Here is a 21,613-nt window from a genome sequence, read left to right as displayed (position 1 = left end):
GCATCAGCTTTGCAAAGTGTCCCTGTAAATGAACTCAAATGTTCAGGATCACCAGAGGTGCCATTTTCCAAAAGGGCATGGGAGTAGAGACTCATTAGGCATGTTTCATTCAGAGATTTTAAAGCTATGCTTCCTGCCAAAAAAAGAACGTCTTGGTAAATTGCTTGATTCTCTATCTAATGGGGTGGTTGGAAATGCACCAGAGCAGAGTTTTGAAAAACAGGACACGGTACTACTAGACTCTCCAGTGATGGATGGGTTGATAGAAAATCTGGGTCACCTGGGCCAGTTTATATCTTCTGGCTATTGTACGGCTAACAGCAGTGGCAGAGGCTTATCTTTCCCAAGCTGACATAACTGGCTCTGAAATGCATATTCTTTTATTCATATATTATACAGCATATATCACTTTTCGTCAGTATAATGACGGTTTGGAACATAGTATTATGTGTCAACATTTCAAAAACTAGATAGAGCGAAGTGCAATTTGACTTATAGCAGTAATACTTGCAGAAACGCAGCATTTAAAAACTGCGAAGGATAGGCAGGAGGAGTGGGAAGATAAGGTAGGAAGGGGAGGTACGACAAGAAGAGGGTTCCAGTCTATGTTTTTAATGTTAAAAAAATATAGCAGTTTATGAGTTCTCATCTCTGGGATTGTATAGCATCTGTAGGCTTAAACTAACCATATTGGGTGAATGACAGATAGAAGAGTGTTCCAAGGGTCTAAAACAGGATTCCCAAATTCTTTCTTTCGAAAATATAATTGTGATCATTCCGTTTGTAATCTACTCTTTTGTGAGTGGCTGTCATTGAGTTTTAAGTTATTAGACATAGGAGAGGCAGGAAGTCTACCATCGGTGAGACAAGCATATCTGGTTAGCTCATCAATGATTTGGATGTCTGCATAGAGGTGCGCACTAAACCCAGAAGACTGATTTACCAATGGTGTTGTGTAAAGGTTAAACAAAAAAGGCGACAAAATGGAGCCTTGGGTACTCCATAAAGAAAAAGGTCTAACGGATAGGGTGAAAGGTGGAAGCAAATTCTGAAAATCTCTTTGAAAAACAAGGACAACGCTATGTTTTTTTTATGTCCAAGTCGAAGAAAGGTGACAAAAGAATCTGGTGGTTTACAATATCTAAAAGGTCTTAACAAGTTGAAGGTGGCTGAGACTTTGGAATCAGCACAATGCCATAAGTTGTCAAGGCGGCCAAAATGGGAAGCACCAATTACAGCGGCTATATCGCATCGCGCTGCCATTGCAACGCGGCTATTACATCGCATCGCATGTCTTCAGGACGCATGCAAGTACATCGCAATAACATGTACATCGTGAACTATTACATAGTATTGCACAATTCAATGGATACATCGTGAACTATGAGCACCGCGTTAACGATTGCTATAAACAAGCGTATTAAACAAGCAGCAGAATTGTGTTTAAGCATGAGAATTGCGTAATTAAGCGGATTTGAAGGAAAAATGCAAATTAAACAAGCAGCAGAATTGAAAGGAGAATTGTGTTTATTTAATTAAACAAGCTGATTTGTGTCTACTTTATTAAATATTAACGTATTCAAGCACTTACTAACTAATTAGAATTGTGTTTATTTCATTAAATATTAACGTATTCAACCAGCATTCGTGAACTATGAGCAGCACAATTGTGTTTAAGCACCACGTTAAGGATTGCAATACTGCAACAACAGATGGTCTGACGGACGTGAACTATTACATCGTATTGCAGAATTGAATGGATACATCGTCAACTATGAGCATTATTTTATTGAATATTAGCATGAAAAGCAGATATTCAGCAATTACAGCGTCAGTAACTGCGCCAACAGGTGGTCTGACGGAAAGCTAGCCAGACTTTGGTGCTGTCAGACGAGGCTCGAGCCTCCTATCGTCCCATATATATTTTATTAATTCATAGCATGAAAAGCAGAATTGTGTATTCAAGCAAAAATGAAAAGCTGAATTGTGTTTAGTTTATTAAATATTAACTATGAGCAGCAGATTTGTGTTTAAGCACCGCGTTAACAATTGCAATATGCGATATTCAGAATTGTGTTTATAAAATGGGAAGCAGAAATGATTACAGCGTATGGAAGCAAAATTGAGAAGCAGAAATGTGTTATAATTAACACATCAGATTTAATAAACATCTGCTACATATATATGTAACAATTACAGTGTCAATAACTGCAACAACAAGTGGTCTGACGGAAAGCTAGCCAGACTTTGGTGCTGTCAGACGAGGTTCGAGCCTCCTATCATCCCTTCATGTGAAGAGCATATATATTTTATAATTAACAAAAATATACATAAATGTGTTCAAATTCACATATCATAATTCATAAACATCTGCTAATGTTTACTTTTTTTTGCAAACCTACTATCATCCACTCATATCAAGATAATATACTTCTTTTGGGTGGGTGGGCGGGATGGGTGGGTGCCTGGATGGATGCTTGGGTGGATGTGTGGCTGGGTGGATGGATGGGTGGGTGCCTGGATGGATGGGTGACTGGATGGATGGGTGGGTGCCTGGATGGATGGATGGGTGGGTGGGTGGGATGGGTGGATGGATGGGTGGGTGCCTGGATGGATGCATGGGTGGATGTGTGGGTGCCTGGATGGATGGATGTGTGGGTGCCTGGATGGATGGATGGGTGGGTGCCTGGATGTGGAAACATTAGGCAGGAGGGCACACAAAAACGAGGGAAACAGAGGGCTGGGGTGCACGAAAAACGAAGGAAACATTAGGCAGGAGGGCACACAAAAACGAGGGAAACAGAGGGCTGGGGTGCACGAAAAACGAAGGAATTTGGATGTTTTGTGTTTTGGTGTGGTTGTCCTGTTAAATGAGTGTTGGGGGAAAGGTTTGCAGTAGCTCGTGTTGGGTATGTGGAATATATAATGGTGATTGTGAGGCGGGGAAGCAAAATGCTGGATGAATGTTATAGTACACATTGCAGTGTTTGTCAAAGCTCTGGTAGATAAAAGATCTGAGGTGGCAGTGGTTGCATTACAAACAATAATGTTTTTAAAACGTACATTCAAATTTCCTTAGGCTCCTGCTTGTAAATGTTACACAATTACTTTATTTTAACTGCAGTGCAGATACAACAATGGGAATTTGTGGTTAACCAGAAAAATTATTAATGCAGCTTAACATATCCCTACTGAGAATGTGGGTCTTTGGTGGCGTGACTTGCACGCGCATGGTGGCAGTCGCATATGAGACGAGCTCCAGCGCCGTACCACCTGTGGGGAAATTATTCGTACTTCCTCCCCCATGGGCACCTGAACCCCAGTGTCTGGGAGGAGTGGTGGTGAAGCCTACCTCCCCTGGATGATGGAAGGGCCCCCCTATACGAAGCAGCTCGGCCCGGCAGCCGGAGAGAATAGCCCATAGTGAGCAATGTTGAGCAGTGCAGGAAGTGTGTCCCCCACGGCCCCACCCCCCTTTGTAAAGTGGACGGCGGGGAGCGTCGAGGCTGGTACCGAGGTCCTCCTAAGTTGGCTGCAACACCGAAGTACCAGCAGTGCTCACACTGCCCCGTACGGGGGATGCAGAACAGCAATCTCGGCACTCGTGCACTAGCTTAATATGTGTAAAGCTAAAGCGTGAGCTGGCGTTAAAAAAATAAAAAAAAAGAGAGCAAATAAAAAATACATGTTTGGCACAAATGGCTGCAGGCACGGCGGGCAACACAATATATACCCCCCACCGCCCGAACAACCCATTGGCTATAACGAATTTGAACGTGCGGGATAAACCATCGCGTTGTCATGTCGCGCGATGTAAGGTCGCCGATGTGACACGCGATCCTATTGCATGGCCGCATTTGCGTTGCAACATCGTGCGATGCTAAAATGGCCGATGTGACTGCAATTGCGATGTAGTGACGGCGATGTAAATTACCGCGATGCGATTAAGTGCGATGGATCGTCATACAACCCTCTTGATCCGGATAATCAGGTAAATACCAAACTACTTTACAGCTACCAGATTTGGTCAGGTTACTGGAGAATGATGTTTTTCAGCAGCCTTCCAAGTTTGTAAAGACCTGTAAACTTCCCCACTCTGTCCATATGGGCTTCTACCCGCGGCACAGCATGGAGTGGACTATTTTGGCTGGTTGTATGACGATCCATCGCACTTAATCGCATCGCGGTAATTTACATCGCCGTCACTACATCGCAATTGCAGTCACATCGGCCATTTTAGCCATATGGACAGAGTGGGGAAGTTTACAGGTCTTTACAAACTTGGAGGGCTGCTGAAAAACATCATTCTCCAGTAACCTGACCAAATCTGGTAGCTGTAAAGTAGTTTGGTATTTACCTGATTATCCGGATCAAGAGAAGGCTTTTTTTAATAGAGGAGTAGCACAACCCAGTTTAAGAGATTCAAGGACCTTTCCAAGCAATAAATAGATATTAATGATGGTTCATTGCCAACTAGAATCCAACATCAAATAGCTTCTATGTCAATTAGGAGGCAAAGCAAAGCCAGAAGGTTTACTGGAAATAACTATTTTAGCTAAGTCATCTGTGCTCAAAGACTGAAATAAGAAAATGAAGCATTATTGATCATCCAGTAAAGTAGCTTTGACAAAAGAAATCTTATTCGCAAAGAAATCTTTGATAAGGTTGCATCTGTTGGTTAAACTTGCAGGGTCACTGCAAAGATTGACCCTGTTAGATTAGAAGCATTAAATATATTATTTGAATAGATCCCAAGTTTAGCTTTTCTAATCACACATTTATAGCTAGTTTTTTGCCATTTAATTTGGGCAGCAGGATTGCAATATAGTCACCAAAGGTATTCAACAATAGGATGACAGCGCCTATATTCCCCTAGGTCTTGAGAAAACCAACTGTATAATGGAAAAACTTTTGAACTCAATTTGTTGATTGGAGAGACTAGGCGATTAGCAGATATATTCAAGGATTTGTAATATTCACCCAAATGAATTTTGGGGATCAGCAGTTGGGTACGATATTTGTCCTTTTTTCAGGATTAAGCTTACTAAAATGTCCGCAGCGATGGTATTCCATCTCCTGAATTTAACTTCCCGACAGGGAGGGTCATTCACTTAAAGACTTTCGAAATTCACAAGAGAAAGGTAATAAAAAATGATCAGACAAGGTTCACTGGAAAGGTGTAATAGAGTTGACATCGAGGAGAGCTGGAACAAAATGTCCAAGTCTTGCCCTTTATTGAGAGAGGGAAGTGGGGAATTACTCGACAAATCAAAGGGGGAGAACACATCTAGAATTTTAACAATCTAAGACTAGTCGGGAGGTCGAAATTCAATTTGCCTTACCAAACGCCTGGGAGGTGACACTGGTTTCTTGAGCTAGCACAAATGTCAAGGGATCAGAGGCCTCCACGACCGCTTAGGAGATCTGTATATCAAATTAAATGACTGCAGTCAAAATAAATGTCTTTAAATCTTATTATAAGGGATTCTAATGCAACATTACATGTAAAACAAAATATAGTACATTTTAAAGTATTTTTGACTAGAAACTGCTGTGCCTCTATTATGAGGTACACTTTTCGGGGGTAATATGATTATTTACCTCTGAAGCGTGGTGCGACAACCAGATGTCTGTAACAGCAATGATATCGAAGTTATATTCAACAAAGAGATCTTTAACAAACTGAATATTCTTCACGGCAGAGCAAGCATCTATCAGGAAGCCAGAGTACATATGTTTAGTTGAGGCTCCAGTTTCAAATAAAGGATTAAAGGCCACTAGTTTATACACTATTACCACAAGATTTCGAATTGTCCAATGTCTCTCTATCAAGGAATGGCATGGAGAAATGGGTTCAGTGGGTTTGTAATGTTCTAAGAATGGTGAGGGGCTATGTATGTATTTTAATGCTTATTAAGCGCAGCTGTCACCCAGCGGGTATCCTGGCGCTGAGATCAGTTCCACTATACTAACTAATGTTGGAACCTGAAGTTGGCATAAGAAAGTATAACCATGGCATGAGGGAGGGGCAACAATGAGAAAATGTCGGCCAACATACTAGACACTATCATGCTGTAGTTAATTAGGGCATACCAATGGCAAAACACTGGTCTTTGCACAATGGAAGTAATAATTAAATCATGGAGGGCAGAGATAAAACATTTTGGGAAAAATGGGATTAACTAATGGGTAGCATCAGACTTCCTTGGGACACCATGAAAGTACTTGAATGCTTAATGAGTTCTCTTTCAGAGCTTGTGACGTTTTTGGCAAATTTATGGGAAAACTGCTTTAAATGGTCTTTCGTACCAAATCTTTTTCAAAACATTTCTCAGAGGGTGAGGAGAAATCACCCTACAAATCATCCTATATTCCTAGAGTAAACAGGACGAATACGGGTCAAGTATTGAGTCTCACCACTCTCAGAGATCACCAGCCACCACTGCTACCACACTGCAAACCTTTAACAACACTTTTGCTCATGGCATGCTGATAAAGCTTAGCCACCACTTGTCTAGTAGTATTAATCTTAAATACCGTGAATGTGATTCTCAAACCAGCTAAAATGGCTTCTTTCATAACTCGTACTGGATACACAAATTGTATTTATCAACAATATCTGTTAGTCTCCCAAAGACATTCATTGATTTCCCTTTGTTTATTTTTCAGGGCATAGTTGCTATGATCTACATCATCCCAGCTGATATTAATACTCTTATTAACTATTTCAGTTTTGCTGTATGGATATTTTATGGCTTTGCTGTTTTAGGACTTATTGTTATGAGATTTACACGAAAAGAACTCAAAAGACCAATTAAGGTAAGCTAATTTTTAAAGGTTATTTAAGCATTGGCTATTACGCTGTAACCAACGTGTGTCAACAAATGCCATCTCTCTTGTTGAACCTTTGTTGAACCTTTTCAAAATCTCACTATTGCAGACTGGCAAGATTGTGTAGTAGAAAGTCAGTCCTCCAGGAACCAATTTTTCAGGTTCAGGATTGGAAAGGGAGGGACACTGTTGTGTTCTCTCCTTCAGAGATGACATATTATGGGCACATTAACACCTTCGCTGCGGTGGCTATTCCGCCGCAGCGCTAACGGTCGCGGGGGGGCGCGCGGCTCACCTGCGCTGGTGAGAGAACCGTTCCGTCACGGCTCGCGGGTGAGCTGTGCTTGTGACGGAACGGTTCCGTCACGGCCCCGCCCGCTTAATAAAACGCGCCGCGCAGGCGCGAAATCAGCGCTGCGCAGGCGCAGCGAGCGGGCCGTGACGGAACCGTTCCGTCATGAGCACAGCCCACCCGAGGGGCGTGATGGAACGGTTCCGTCAATAGCGTCGAAGGAGTTAAACTCAGGATTGTCCATGGGCCGTTTGAAGAGATAAAAACATGCTAAAAAGTAGCTCAACTGGAAAAATCCCTAGTAGGAGAAGATCTGGTGCATCATCATGGGTGGGATGTATGACGTTACAACGCATGCTGTTACAACGCAAGTATTACAACGCAAACCTTTACAACGCATAGCGCTTTGGGGTGCTGGATAGTGAATAGTTTCATTTACTATTCCAACTCCAGTCCCCGTGGACACTAGGGAAGGTGTTGGATAGTAAATTAAATCTATTCCCCATCCTAGAGCGCCCCCCAGCGCAATGCGTTGTAATGGTTTTCGTTGTAAAACCTGCGTTGTAAAAGCACTGCGTTGTAAAAGTTTCGTTGTAAAGGATGTTTCCCTCATGGGAGGGCAATTCAAGAGAAGGGATGTAGCTCACATTTTCACCTTCTATGACAACATAGGCTTGACCCCTTGTTCCACCCCAAGCCTATCAACAGCCAATGTATTGTCTACTAAGGTCTGGGGAGTGGACAACTGTTGCAATGAAAGGATATAAACAGGACTCTGGGAGCCCCATTTATTTTTTGTACACAACATGGCCAACAAGACACATGAAACGAGGGATAGCCCATGCAGTGCCAAGGGTAGCAAATAGCAAACCACTATTGGTAGGTGTTACAGAATCTGTCTGCCTGCATGCTCTATTCTTCATGCCATCAAGATGGGTTAAGTTGGGACGGAAAAGTCCTGTGCATGGCAATACATGTGCACCCCTGCCTTGACTACTCCAACGGTACTGATGTCTGGATCCCTAATTCTGATTTGTGTTGTCATGGGCAATTACGGATCATGCGTGTGTGCCGTGACAAAGGCCTGTTTCATGGATTGCGGTATTGTTGGAGTGGAAGGACCGCCCAAAGTGCTACTATCATAGAAGTGAAAGAATACTGCCTTTACCAGGAGTCAGGTGCACGAGCACGGTGGTAGCAGCATGCCATGTAGTGATCAGTAGGAGTGAACAGGTCCTTTTTAACCTGTGTCATTGGAGTGAGGCCGACAGACTCACTCATTTAAGGTCAGTTGCTGTGTGCTTAACTCATCCTTGGCCTACATAGGTTTGGTGTGTGTGTAAGCGCCTTGAGACTTTTGTGATTTGTGCGCTATACAAGAGACTATGACTATGACTGCACAGGGCATTTGTGGAGTGCATGTGCTGTGTGTATGTGTGCTGTGAGTGATACACTACAGGAATAATGCAGTACTGTGCAGTTCATGCATGTTATATACATGTGCTAGATGTATGTGTGCTTGTGAGTGGTAAAGAAAAAATAAATGCTGTGGTGCTGTGCATTGTGTGTATGTTGTGTACATGTGCTGGGTGAATGTGTGTCTGTGAATAGTACAATACAGGGATGATGCAGTACCATACAGTGCATGTTACATCTATGTGAAGCATATGTATGTGCCTGTGAGTGGCTTAGTACATGAAGGATACGGTGCTGTAGAGGGCATATATATTGAATGCATGTCCTGGGTATGTGTGCGCCTGGGAATGGTCCAAAACATGGCAGAATATGGGTTACATTTTGTAAGACTCAGGACTGCATGGTGAAACATGAAGAAAGGAGGTAGAGGAATCCACCCAGGCATATTTGTGTATTGATACATGCCCATAAGCTAGATGGGACCCACTGGATAAGGGAGAGCCAGGCTACCGAGTACACTTCAAAGGGTGCTCTTTGATTCAGAGCGAGGTCATGTGGAAGGTGCCTCAGCACAATTTAGAAAGGAGATGGGGCTGATGCCCTGGGCTAACTTTTTGATACACATCACTGTGGCTGACATCCAGGTGTGAACTTAGTAACTCCTTTTTCCTGTGCTGTGAGGCTATCGGATTTGGAGTCGCTCCTGCTGGTGCAGACTGCTTTTCAGAGAAATAAAGTGTAGAGGAATGGGCACCTCAAAAGGAAGCAGACACACAACATAAACTTCAAAGACTCACTCTAAAACACATTTGATGCTTGGAAATGGAGTGTAAGAAGGGCCGCTTGAGACACCAAAAATTGTCAACTTTAAAGCAGCCAGTGGGGCTCTGACTAGAGGGTAGCTCTGCAAGACTTCTGCATGTGACCAAGACTGGGGCCTGTTAGTCTCCCAGGTCGGTAAGGGGACATCACCCAGGGAATCGAAGACTACCTGCCTTGGAGCACCAGCACCCGCCTGCTTGCCAAGACCAGTGTGCCATGTGAGGAAGAGTGGAGCATAGGAAGGAGCCAGGTCCAGTGGGGAATCCTGTCTAGTGGACTCTGAGAAAGGTGTAAGGAAACAGCTGCTGCACGATAAGGTTGTTGCCTGTGTGCAGGAAAAAGTCAGCGACCCATGTATGCTAGGAGGGGAAGCTTTGAAGTGAGCCGAGGACATCAATGTGCTGAAGGGGTCAGCTTCAGCATTCAGTAAGGTGCTGGCTACCCTGTATGCCAGGAGGGGTTGCCACAAAGTGAACTGTGATCATCACACTCCTGATCTGGCTAGAGCCTGTGTACATTGAGGGACCGGAGACCCGACATACAGGAGGGGCCACTGTGTACAGATTGCTTTGCAGAGTGGTCTGTAGCCCTTGTGTAATATAAAGCCAGTGACCCCGTATGCAACAAGGGGTCGCAATGAAGGAGTCTGCTGTGCCGATCAGGTCAGAACCCTGTGCAGTAGAGACACAGTGACCCGTATACCAGAGGGGATCACCGGTAAAAGCAAGGAGTGTGACTTTGTCAGGATCATCGACGGAGGAATAAGGCCAACTTGGGGACCCTGGCGCACCTACACCAGGTCAGAGGATCAGCATTGAGACCTTGGCACTACTTCTTGCAAATAGAAGGGCTTACCCTGGATGTTGCCTATAGTAAATGGAGAATAACCACTATCACTAGAGCAAGATGGGAGTGGGACACAGGAACTGCCTACGAAACACTAGAGACTCGACATCAAGAGTTATTGTCTAGTTGTTGGTGAATGTTATTTCCCTTTGTATTGTAAGCGGTAACATTCATTACTTTTACCATAAAAGTGAGTATTTGGCTAAACAGTTTTTGCTGCTACTGCATGTATTTTGAGTTGTAAGCTGTTGTTCACCATCCTGTATCCACCTCCCCTCAAGGAAGCCTTCGACTGCTTGGACCACTCTTTTGCTAGAGTCATTTGCTGATATGGTACTTGGCTAAGTTGCCCGGGATCCATGGTAGGTCGGACCCCGGAACATCAGGAGTAAAAAGCCTCAACCACCACAGTTGGGCAAAGTAGCTCCTGCTTATTCCATGGCCCGCTAAACAGGGTTCTGACAGGCTGCAACAAGGCTGATGTGCTGTAAACACATTTCTGTTGCAGGAAAACAAGAGAATGAGGCTGAGTGCTTGCAATGTTCAACACTCTGTCCATCATCCCCCTTGGTTTTGCTTTGTTCGCACTAAGTTGGCAGGGTATGCCCCGATGTGGGTCCCCTGCTCACTTTGCCACTGGATTCAAGCTAGCCTGGCTGATGACGGCTGAGTAGCCAGAAACCAGTCCCAGGATGCTTGTTTCCGGTACAGGGAAGACATGGCTTGGCAGTTTGAGCTGGACTGTTCCCATGAGGCACAGGGTCAGAATGATTTGCATAAGGCCATATCTGAACTGGGGTGGCGGAGTGAGTTAAAGAATGATGATGGATTAAACCCAGATCAGTTGACTGGGGGTGAGTGCTCGCAATGTTCAACACTCCGTAAATCATCTCCTTTGGTTTTGCTAAGTTGCCCAGAATCCATAGTAGGTCGGGCCCCTGAACATCATGAGTAAAAGGCCTCAACCCCCACAGTTGGGCACAGTAGCTCCTGCTTATTCCATGGCCTGCTAAACTGGGTTCTGACAGGCTACAACAAGGGGGATGTACTGTAAACACATTTCTGTTGCATGAAAACAAGAGAATGGGTCTTTTTTGTTTACTGGGTTGTGCTGTTTGTGAACATTAGGAATAAGACACACACCTACCTGAAACATCAGGAAGATGCACATTAGGATCTTGGATAAATCCCAGACCTCATATGTGCATGGCACTGTCATTTTCCCATGACAATGTCTGTGAATTTAAAATAATATAGTAAATGCTACAGCCTCTACAAAGTCAGTTGTAACTAAGACCTGGTGTCAATCTTTTGGAAAGGCATCCGCTTGAAGGCCTTTTGAAGGGCCGAAGGCAAAGCTGAAAGGATTTTCTGATTGATTAATGATCCATTGAACTAAAAACCTCGAACTGTATTTATTGAAAAAGAATTGCAGTCGCATCTCCAACTACACCCTGTATTAAGGTTCTAAGGTTCTATGTATGCAGTAGAATCTGCCAATCTTACAATACTAGAACTCCAGGGTCTGTATTAGACAAAGTGCCCCAGGGTGCAACGGCCATTTGCACCTGCTTTTCGAGCCCCCCGGGCCCTTTGATATTTCAGAAGGGGCCACAGATTCTTGTGCGACCCTCTCTGTAATACAGAAAACGCTGGCGCAATTATAGCACCAGCGCTATCACCAGAGGGTGTTCCCTCATTTGCATGGAGGCGTGGTCCCATGCAAATGAGGGAAATCCTCTGTGCCTGGGCTGTATTATATACATGGTCGTAGAGGAAAAGAAGCTGCCAGTGTGTCCCCTGATGGCAGCCCTCTGGAAGGGGAAAGGGGATCCTATGGACTCCGCCGGACATCCCCTTGCAACCAGGTGCAGTCACTCACTGCACCCTCCTGAAAGAGGATCTTTCTCCCCTCTTTAAAGTGCAGGCGGGTTGCTGCATGCACAGTGAAACACCGAGCGGCTGCTTCAAAGCTGCTACGACTTTAATTTCAATGTGCTGCCCCAGGGCAACATGACTTCGCAGCTGCCCTGAGGGCAGCGTATTCAATGTACTAAGCCACACTTTCCCTGTTTGCACCCAAGGCATCTGTTTTAAGGTGCACCTTTGATCAAACGTGGAAAATGCGCACTATCCATAATACGGGGCGAGACGTGTATAGGCCTGCATATATTTCCTTTATGCCAGAAACCCTCTGTAAAACAAGAAAGTAATTTAAAAGTTGGAGTTCAAAACAGCTATTTGAACTGGAACCTTTGTGAGGATTAAGAAACTATTCCAATCGACTCAAGAAGGGTACAAAAACACATGATGAAAACCATAATCTGCACAATTTAAGGTTTTTGTGTACACCGTAGACAAGTGGACGGTGCTGACCCAAAGCAATTGTCTTGAAATAAGAGTACTGGTGTAGGAGTCTCCCTTAGTATATGGTGCACACTTATTTAAGTGACACAGTTGCAGTTTTAGAGAAAGACCCTTCCCGGAGGACCCTGAAGAAACCCTTTAGAAGACAGAAAGTTGGAGCGCCACCCCATCCGTGGATGCCCCAGGAACCAGGTTACCTTCACCAGTGAAGTAGGTGCATAGGGGTGAAGTAACGTTGGAACCTGCTGTAGACAGGAATGGGAGACTTCGAAGAAGATACCTCTGGAGCAGACTGCAAAGGAGTCCAGTGGACCCCAAGAGCATATTTTGGAAATGAAGAGCATGCAAGCAGAGGGGACAGAGTCTATGTTACTCTGAGTTGACCAGGAGGCACATAGACACAATGCCCACCAACATCAGGAAGTTCTAAAGAAGTATGGGGTGACCTTGGAAATGCAGCTGTGAGTCAAGGCGACGCACAAGCTGTCCCAAGTTGGATGTCTGTGACTAAGAGGTCAGTGTCAGGCAGGAGCACCAACAAGCCTTGGTAGCCGTTACTGGCGTGGAAGATGTAAAGTAGCAACGTTGGGACCAGCAAGGTCCAAAGGACTAAGCAACAGCAGGGGAGTCAGGGCAGGTGCCCGAACAAGTAGCGGAGCCCACTGAAGCAAGGGACCCTCAGGAAGACCCACAAGCCGAATGCGCAGGAGTTACAAGAGGACCTTGAGCAGCTCACCAACAATGGAGGCCCACAGTGCAGAGGATGCAGTGAGGATGCTGATCTTGGAGGGAAGATGTGCTGAAGACTGGAGCTTTGGTAGCCAGAAGATCTCTAAAGTGCCAAGCCAACAAGCCTTGGCAACAGCAAGTCCATGCTGTGCACAGGGGTTTGTCCCCAGCGGCTCGGATGAGGGATACTGTCCTCAAAATTGTAGAGAGGACAGGTCAGGCCTCAAGGAAGTTGCAGAACCACCTCCTGTGCTGCTGAGCCTCTGGAAGTCCATAGGACAACAGGAGGAGCAGACCAGTCAGCTTCGTAGTGGTGCCTGCAGATGTAGGGGATTGACTCCTTCATACCAAGGGAAATTTCTTTGGGCGTCCTTAATGCCCACAAGTCTGTTGAAGAACCTGGATGAAGCACAGATGGACAAGTTACTTACCTTCGGTAAAGATATATCTGTAAGAGACATATATTCATTATAGATTCCTTACCTTAGTATTACCCCCAGGCGTCAGACTAGATCTGGAGAATTTTTTCTCAGCACTACCCCTGCGCGTCGGAAGGTAGTGTCGGTCGACTGGTCGTTGGCGTCTTGATCGCCAGAATGAAGTTGTGGTACTTATAGATTCCTTACTTCAGAATAGATACCCCAGCAATACCAACCCCGGAGGTGGGTCTGCGAACCAAGTTCACACCAGAAAGTCCTGGAGAACTAAACGGACAAAGAGGCTGTCTCTCCGGACTTAGCTGTCCAGGCAATAAAGTTTAGTGAAAGTATGCAGAGATGCCCACATGGCTGCCTGGCAGATGCCACTGGGGGAGGATAGGGGGGTCCTACAGGAGGCTCCTTTTTCACCAAGGAATAACAGATTTTAATGCAAAGAAGGACCCATCAAGAGATGGTTTGTTTTTGCACGGCATGACTTTTCTTGGCCCCCACATACCCAACAAAGAGTTGATCGTCCACCCAGAATTTTTTTGTGTGATCCACATAAAATGATTACAGACGTTTTGGATCCAGACGGTTGAGCCTCTCCTCCTTGGAAGGAAGCGGGCGGAAACAAGGTGGGCAAAGTGATGGTCTGTCCTATGTGGAAAGAGGTAACCACTTTGGGAAGGAAAGAAGGTCTAGACCGGAGGACAACCTTGTCCGGATGGATAGCAAGGAAAGGAAGTTTAGAACATAAAGCCTGAAGCTCAATCATCCTGTGAGCAGAGGTGATGGCAACCAGAAAAGCTGTCTTTAAAGTCAAGAGACTGAGAGGACAATTATGTAGTGGCCCGAAAGGAGGACACATAAGTTAAGTCAAGACAAGATTCAAGTCCAACTGGGGCATTACGAAAGGAATAGGAGGAAAAAGGTGAGCAATGCCCTTATGAAACTTTTTTACGATCAGGAAGAGAAGAAAGGCCAAAATGGTCAAAAGATAGCCCTTAAGAGTGCCCAAAGCAGAGCCCTGATGGGCCAATGAAAGAATGAAGAGAAGCTCTGATAGAGGGGCAGAAAGGGGATCCACTGCCTTTGCTGTGCACCATGCCACACATTTGTTCCATCTACAGGCTTGTACCACTTTGGTGGAGGGGAGCCTGGTTGCCAAGATAACATTCCAGACTTCGGGAGAATGGTCAAAAGCTGTCAACTGCCGACGCTCGGTTGAGCTTGATCTTCTTCAGCACTCGGGGCAGAAGTGGTATAGACGGAAAGGCGTACAGAAGACCGCAACTCCACTCGCAACAAAAAGCATCGCCGAGTGAGTGCCGCCTTGGAAATTCCAACGCCCAGAACTGTTGACATTGTGCATTCTCTTATGTGGCAAACAGATCTAACCAAGGCTCTCCCCACTGCTGAAACAGACCTTGCACCACCTACGAGTGAAGACGCCATTCGGGATCCATCATGCACCGGCGGCTGAGTTCGTACGCCCTGGCGTTCAGAGAACCTGCCAGGTGTTGAGTCACCAGGGACGTGCCCTGATGTTCCAGCTACGTCCAAAGGCGAAGAGCATCATGACATAGGTCCACGACCCCAACGCTCCCTGTTTGTTGCAGTGCCACATGGCGTTGGTGTTGCCCGTGAACACCTGCACTACCCTTCCTCTGACAGAAGGAAGGAATGCCTTCAGTGCAAGACAAATTGCCCGGAGCTCCAGAAGGTTGATGTGGAGCCCGGACTCTGCTGGAGACCAGAGACCTCTGATCTCCACCTCCCCCATTTGGCCGCCCCATCCCAGGAGTGACGCATCTGTTACTATTGCGAACTCTGGTTGGGGAAGGGAGAGGGATCTGCCATTGACCCAATCCTGGTTTGTGAGCCACCACTGCAATTGTCGTGCAGTACCCTCCAAGATCTGGATGCAATCGGAAAGATTACCCTGATGCTACGCCCACTGGAACTTCAGGTGCCACAGCAGAGCCCCCACCTGGCATGATCTACCAGCAGGATGCAGGAGGCCATGAAGCCCAGCAGCCTCAGGGTCATCCTGACCGAAACCCTGGCTAGGGGCTGAAAGATCGGAATCATAGCCCGAATATCCCAGACTCTCTGTTCAGGAGGATAAACCCGAAACTGCGTCGTGTTCAGAACCGCTCCGATAAAGAGGAGCCTCTGAGAGGGGGTCAGGTGTGACTGCGGCACATTGATTGAGAACCCCAGCAAATGCAGGAGGTCGGCAGTAGTCTGGAGATGGGAGACGACAGCCTGGGGTGAGCCCGCCTTCAACAGCCAGTCGTCGAGATAGGGGAAGTCTGGAACCCCTGATCTGCGCAGATGAGCTGCGACCACTGCCATCACTTTCGTGAACACCTGAGGGATGCTGGTAAGGCCAAAGGGGAGCATGGTAAACTGAAAGTGCTCATGGCCTACCGTCAACCGCAGGTAACACCGATGGGCTGGCAGGACGGGGATATGAAAGTAAGCGTCCTGCAAGTCCAACGCTACCATTCAGTCTCCAGGGTAGACAAGACGTCAGTGAGCATCAACATCTTGAACTTCTCCTTCCAGAGGAAGCGGTTGACGTTCCTGAGATCCCAGATAGGACGCAGGTCTTTGTCCTTCTTGGGTACCTGAAAGGAATAACAACCACAACCTGCTTCTGGGGCAGGAACGCGCTCAATGGCACTCTTGGCCAAGGGTGCCAAAACTTCCTTTTGAGAAGGGCCAGGTGATCCTCCGACATACATTGGTACTGAGGTGGCATGGAGGGGTTGAAGTAGCCCCTTAGGACTATTTGCAAAACCCCCCCTGTCCGACGTGTTGGTGCGCCAGTGGGGGAGGTGAGGGCGGATCCTGTCACCCACTAGCGTTTGATGGCCCTGAAAGGTCTGACTAGGAAGGTTTGGAGGCTACTGCAGAGGGTGCTGTGGTGGACTGGCCCGCCCGCTGGTCCCCAGAACCATGCCGGTGGTTCCCACGTCCCTGGCCACGCTGGGGATGAATAGCTGGTGCAGGCCTATGGCCAAAAGGGGAACCGCCGTGGTGTAGGGAGACTTTGCGGAGTGACCAAGTGATCTATGGAGAATTGGTACTGAAGTTGGGTTATCGTGGTATTTGTTACGTTTGGAAGCTGTTCAAGATTATGTATTTCAGAGGTGTTTTTTCGCCATATTGAAGAATCTGTTTGACCCCAGGAGGTTATACGAAGGGTTCAGCCAGACTTCATTTTCATAAGTTCTATAATCACCCTGTCCTGAGGAGGCCAAGATTGGTTGGAAGGCCAAAACGTGACCGCGTCGACACTTTCCATAAGGAGGAGTCCGATCTAATTATTTAAATCAAAGTGAATTTTATGCATTGACACAGTCTGTACATTTGGGTTCTATATCTTTTTTGAACCGATTTTGTCTGACTACCTCCATGTGTACTTCCTAGAATATATAGGAGGGCACTTAGCTTTCGCTTTAATAATTTTTTCTGGGTGCTAAAAGAATTCTTATGATTTTGTGTTTTTTATATGAACCCTGTTCATTTGTCTCTCTTTGTTGTATATACTTGTGTACATATGTATTTTTATATATTTGTGTATATTGTATAATTGAAATCTATGCAAATCTAGTAGATAATAATTTTTTGTGATTACGATAAATAAAATAGGTAATCACGTCTTCATGTTCTTGTGATGGTATTTATAGTCACAGTGTAGTAAATGATTGGACAGTGTTCCTAATATAGGAGAATTAATAGTCTCCTATTATTTGATTCTTTAGATATCTTTTCCTCCTTTTCCATTTCCTTATTTTGTACAAAAGGGGAGAAAGGCAGACTGCGCAGGGCGGGTGGTGGAGAGGCCTACGGACCTGACTGTAACCCAAGAGTCCTTAAGGCGCTCTAGTGTGATCTCCTGGCCATCAAACAGCATGTCCAAAAGTGTAGCTTGGACATACCCGGAAAAAGCAATTGAACGCAACCGGGCGTAGCGTCGAAGGGCTACTGACGTGGTAATCGTCCTGCCAAGTGCGTCAGTGGTATCCAGCCCAGGGTGGATGGTAAACTTTGCTGCGTCTCTCCCTCCGGCCACTGCATGGACAGAAAGACCTGGGCCTCCTCCGGGCACTGAGGCAGCACCTGCACCACCGTATCCCTCACAGAGTTGGTGTAACGGCCCAACAAACATGCAGTGTTTACCGACCACAGTCCCAAGCTGGCAGAAGAAAACAGTTTTCTTCCCAAGGTGGTCCAGCTTTTTGGATTCCCTTAACGGTGGTGCGTTAGGGCAGGCGCCTTTAGAAGTGGAGGCTTGAACCACCAAGCTCTCAGGGGTGGGGTGTTGGGAGAGGAAAGTGGGGTCGCCCTGGGCTGAGCGGTGGCGTCGGCCAATCATCCCGTCCACAGGAGCCCCCGTGTTGGGCCAGCACCAGGTGCCCAAAAGGATGTCCGTGAGGGCTTCAATAAACAGCAGCAGGGGCTCCGAAGAGCTCGCTACCGGTTGAAGGACCTCTGTCAGGAGGTTAGTCCTGACTGCCACCATAGGTAGCTCGAGGTGGAGAGCCTCGGCCGCCCAACGCAACACCACTGCGTATGACGCTCCCTCCTCTGTAGCCACTGTAGGAGGAGACAACATGCCTAGGTCTGGGGAGGTATCCAGGCCACTGGCATCTCCCAGTTCCTCTCTCCAGTCCGGATCGTACTCCAACTGGTCATTCAAAGGGTCACCAGACCCCTCCCAGTCTTCCTCACCCTCCTCTGGCTGTCAATCTGGCTGAAAATGGCCAGGGTGGAACACAGGGACAAAAGTACCCATTGGTCCGGCTCCGTGTCCGAATCGGCGCGGAAGCCGGGGTCGACACAGGCTGGGGGTCCAGCCGGCGTTGGTTGCGGACGTGGTGCCAATGGAATCGGCGCCGGTGGGGGTATAACTAGGTCGACCGGCACCGATCCAGATCCAGGCCCGAAGGAGCGCCAGCAGAGTCATGCTGCCTAAAGATGGCGTGCATTGCTTCGTAAAATTGACAAAGCTGGGCAGGGGTCGCTCCCAGTCCCGGGGAGGGAGGGAAAGGCGGAGTCGACCCTGAAGGCATTGCATGCGGAGCCGTGGGAGAGGCACCACCCGCACCCTTCTTTGCATCAGCCGACAAATGAGGGAAGTCGAAGAGCGACAATGCTTCTTCGACTTCTCCTTGTGCTACGACTTACCTGACCCTGAGTGCGAAGACTTGAAGAGGAGTGATGATGACACAGCGATCGGTCCCTCGACCTCCCACGCAACTGGGACCTTGAGCAAAGCGGAGCCGACTGCCGGACCTCGAGGAGCTTTCGGGACCCCTCCCGCAAAGACTTCGGGCCATGGTTCGATAGTCGGAGCACGACTTGGAGTCATGTTTGCGCTCCAGGCATTAGAGGCACATGCGGTGCGGATCCGTGACTGATATCAGTCGGTTACAGGAACTGCATACCTTCAAGCCGGGCATCCCTCATGCACCAGTAGTCGGTTAAGACTGAAAAACGTAGTAGTCAAAAGTCGCGAAAAACTCAGTCAAAACGTGACTGGGGGGTACCGTTTTCTTCGGATCTGCGCTTGCTGGTGCGGAAAAAGAAATAACTGACCTCAGCTCGCGAAGTCGCGTCTATGTAGCTACCGTGACGTCATCCCGCCGACCATGACGCCATCGACCAACGCGCGGATTCGACCGACGCCAACTTCCGACGTGCAGGGGTAGTGCTGACAAAAAACTTTCTGAATCCAGTCTGACGCCTGGGGGTAATTCTAAGGTAAGGAATCTATAACTAACTATTTCTTTCAGATATGTTGGTATCGAAGTGCTTATCAATCTCGTCTAAAATCTGTTCCCAGTATAGTGTAACAGTGGGACATTCCCATAGTGGGTGGAGCAATGTACCCTCAGCCCTACATCCCGTACAGCATCCCGGGGAGCGGCTGGAGTAACTCTTATTGAGTCTGGGGGGAGTGCGATACCAATATGTTGTTTTCTTAGTGGCAGACTCTAAACTGGAGATATTGCACGTTCAATAATATAATAGATATTATCCCATTCCTTCGGAGTCAATGTCCGCCCCAGCTCAACCTCCCATCTCTTCTGGCCTGCAGATTTGGTCAGCTGTTCCGAGGGGAATAAAATGTGATAGAGTTCTGTAATAAGCTGTTCGTTTGACTGCTTAGACAGCTGCCATCTCTCATACAGAGTAAGCCTTCTCTCAACTCCCAGAATGTATCTGGGGCTGCAGTATCCAGTGGTGTATCTGCTGGTAATGTTTTTGTTCAGTTTCGGGCATTGCAAAGGTGGAATCAAAAGTCTTCGAAAGGCAGAGGGGCCTCGCATCAAAAAAATGCCCTATTGATCTGTGAACTTCCCTATCCCCGTAACTAACAGCTACCTGGTTGAGACCTTGGGTGAAGACGGGGTAATTGGTTACGGGGGTGAGAGGCATGGGAATGAGGTAAGGCCATTTCGTATAGCCGTTGCATCCCAGGCTTTTGGAGTGGCCCACACGATTGGCGATGTATATAGTCTCAGAGGCCAGGAGGCTTTGCAGAGGAAGGAAATCTTCCACAAGAACTTGCCAGCCAGTGCACGGTTCATGAAAAGCCAATGTTTCTCGAATTCCTTTTGAGCCCACTCTAGCAAGGATCGTATCTGCGTAGCCTTATAGTAGCGGACTATGTTGGGTATCCATAGGCCCCCTCCCCAGGGGGCCTGAAACTCATGTCTTTGCTCATCCTTGGTTTCTTGTCCGCCCAGACAAAGGAAAGGAACTAATTTTGAAGCTGTTTAAACATGCCTGGGGGGGTTCTATGGGCAAAGTCTAAAAGAGATATAGGATTTTGGGTAGTACGCTCATCTTAAGGGCTGCCACCCGGCGGTACCGAGAGAGGCAGAACGGCTACCAGAGGTGCAAGTCCTGTTGGATTGGAGCCTACAGGTTAGTGTAATTTAAAGAAACTGTTTCTGAAGTGGACACCGTTAATTTGATGCCCAAATAAGGAATAGTTTCCTGATCCCATCGGATAGGGCAAGCTTGTGTAAGGATGATAATGGTTGATGGCTTTAAGGAAAACCCTAGGCTTGCGATTTTGACACATTGACTCGGAAACCCGACTCGGCCGCAAACATCGCCAGTTCGGTAAGGAAGGCCGGTATCCATGTCTCGGGAGTCTCTAGCATGGCGATTATATCATCTGCATATATGCCGCTCTCCCCAAAAGAGAACCACTCTGATATGCTGCCACTCCCGCACCCTCTGTGGTAACGGCTCCATATATAGGGCAAACAACAGTGGGGAGAGAGGACAGCCCTGTCGCCTTCCTCTAGTTATCGGGTATGCGTCTGACGTAAAGCCGTAGTGGCCGAGAGGTGGCTGTAGCCACTAAACACCCACTTGTGAAAGCGGCTCCCTATCCCAAACTGCTCCAGAGTGGCCTCCAAGAAGGGCCAGTGCACCCTGTCAAACATCTTTTCAGCGACAACAGACAGCACTACTTGCTCCTCGGACTGGCGGTGTGCCTAATCCAGAAGGTGGAGCAGTCTCCTAGTGTTGTCGCTGCATTGTCTAGTTGCAACGAATCCGGCCTGATCCGGGTCTATCAATCCCGGCAATAATGGCCCTAGTCTGGCCGCTAGGATCCCTGTGAATATCATAAGGTTGATGTTTAACAAGGATACAGGCCTGGACGAGGTGCAATGTTGACTGTCATTACCGGGCTTGGGGAGGACAGCTACCGATGCCAGGAGCATCGTGGGTGGTATTTCGGAGGTGTCTCCAATTGCTTTAAAAGGTCATGTCAATATCAGGGCTAGGATGGAGCAGAATGTTTTGTAAAAAATAGTGGTGAACCCATCTGGGCCTCCGGATTTAAGTAGCTTGA

At 47.0% G+C, this 21,613-nt stretch overlaps 1 protein-coding gene across 2 annotated transcripts in view; it reads left to right on the top strand.

The window, feature by feature from the left end:
* Positions 1-21,613, top strand: part of SLC7A9 (solute carrier family 7 member 9) — an 824,809-nt gene that overhangs the window by 765,804 nt on the left and 37,392 nt on the right. Inside the window, exon 11 of one of the 2 annotated variants that reach the window (XM_078669571.1) lies at positions 6,670-6,819. The exons of the other annotated variant lie outside the window; for it this stretch is intronic. Within the exon in view, the coding sequence (XP_078525697.1) occupies positions 6,670-6,819 (150 nt within the window). The remainder of the gene's footprint in view (positions 1-6,669; positions 6,820-21,613) is intronic. 2 annotated transcript variants of the gene reach the window in all.

The sequence above is a fragment of the Lissotriton helveticus genome, chromosome 12 (assembly GCF_964261635.1).
Source record: "Lissotriton helveticus chromosome 12, aLisHel1.1, whole genome shotgun sequence".
NCBI lineage: Eukaryota > Metazoa > Chordata > Amphibia > Caudata > Salamandridae > Lissotriton > Lissotriton helveticus.
Note: the sequence above shows the minus strand (reverse complement) of the source record. Positions and strands in the feature narration are given on the sequence as shown.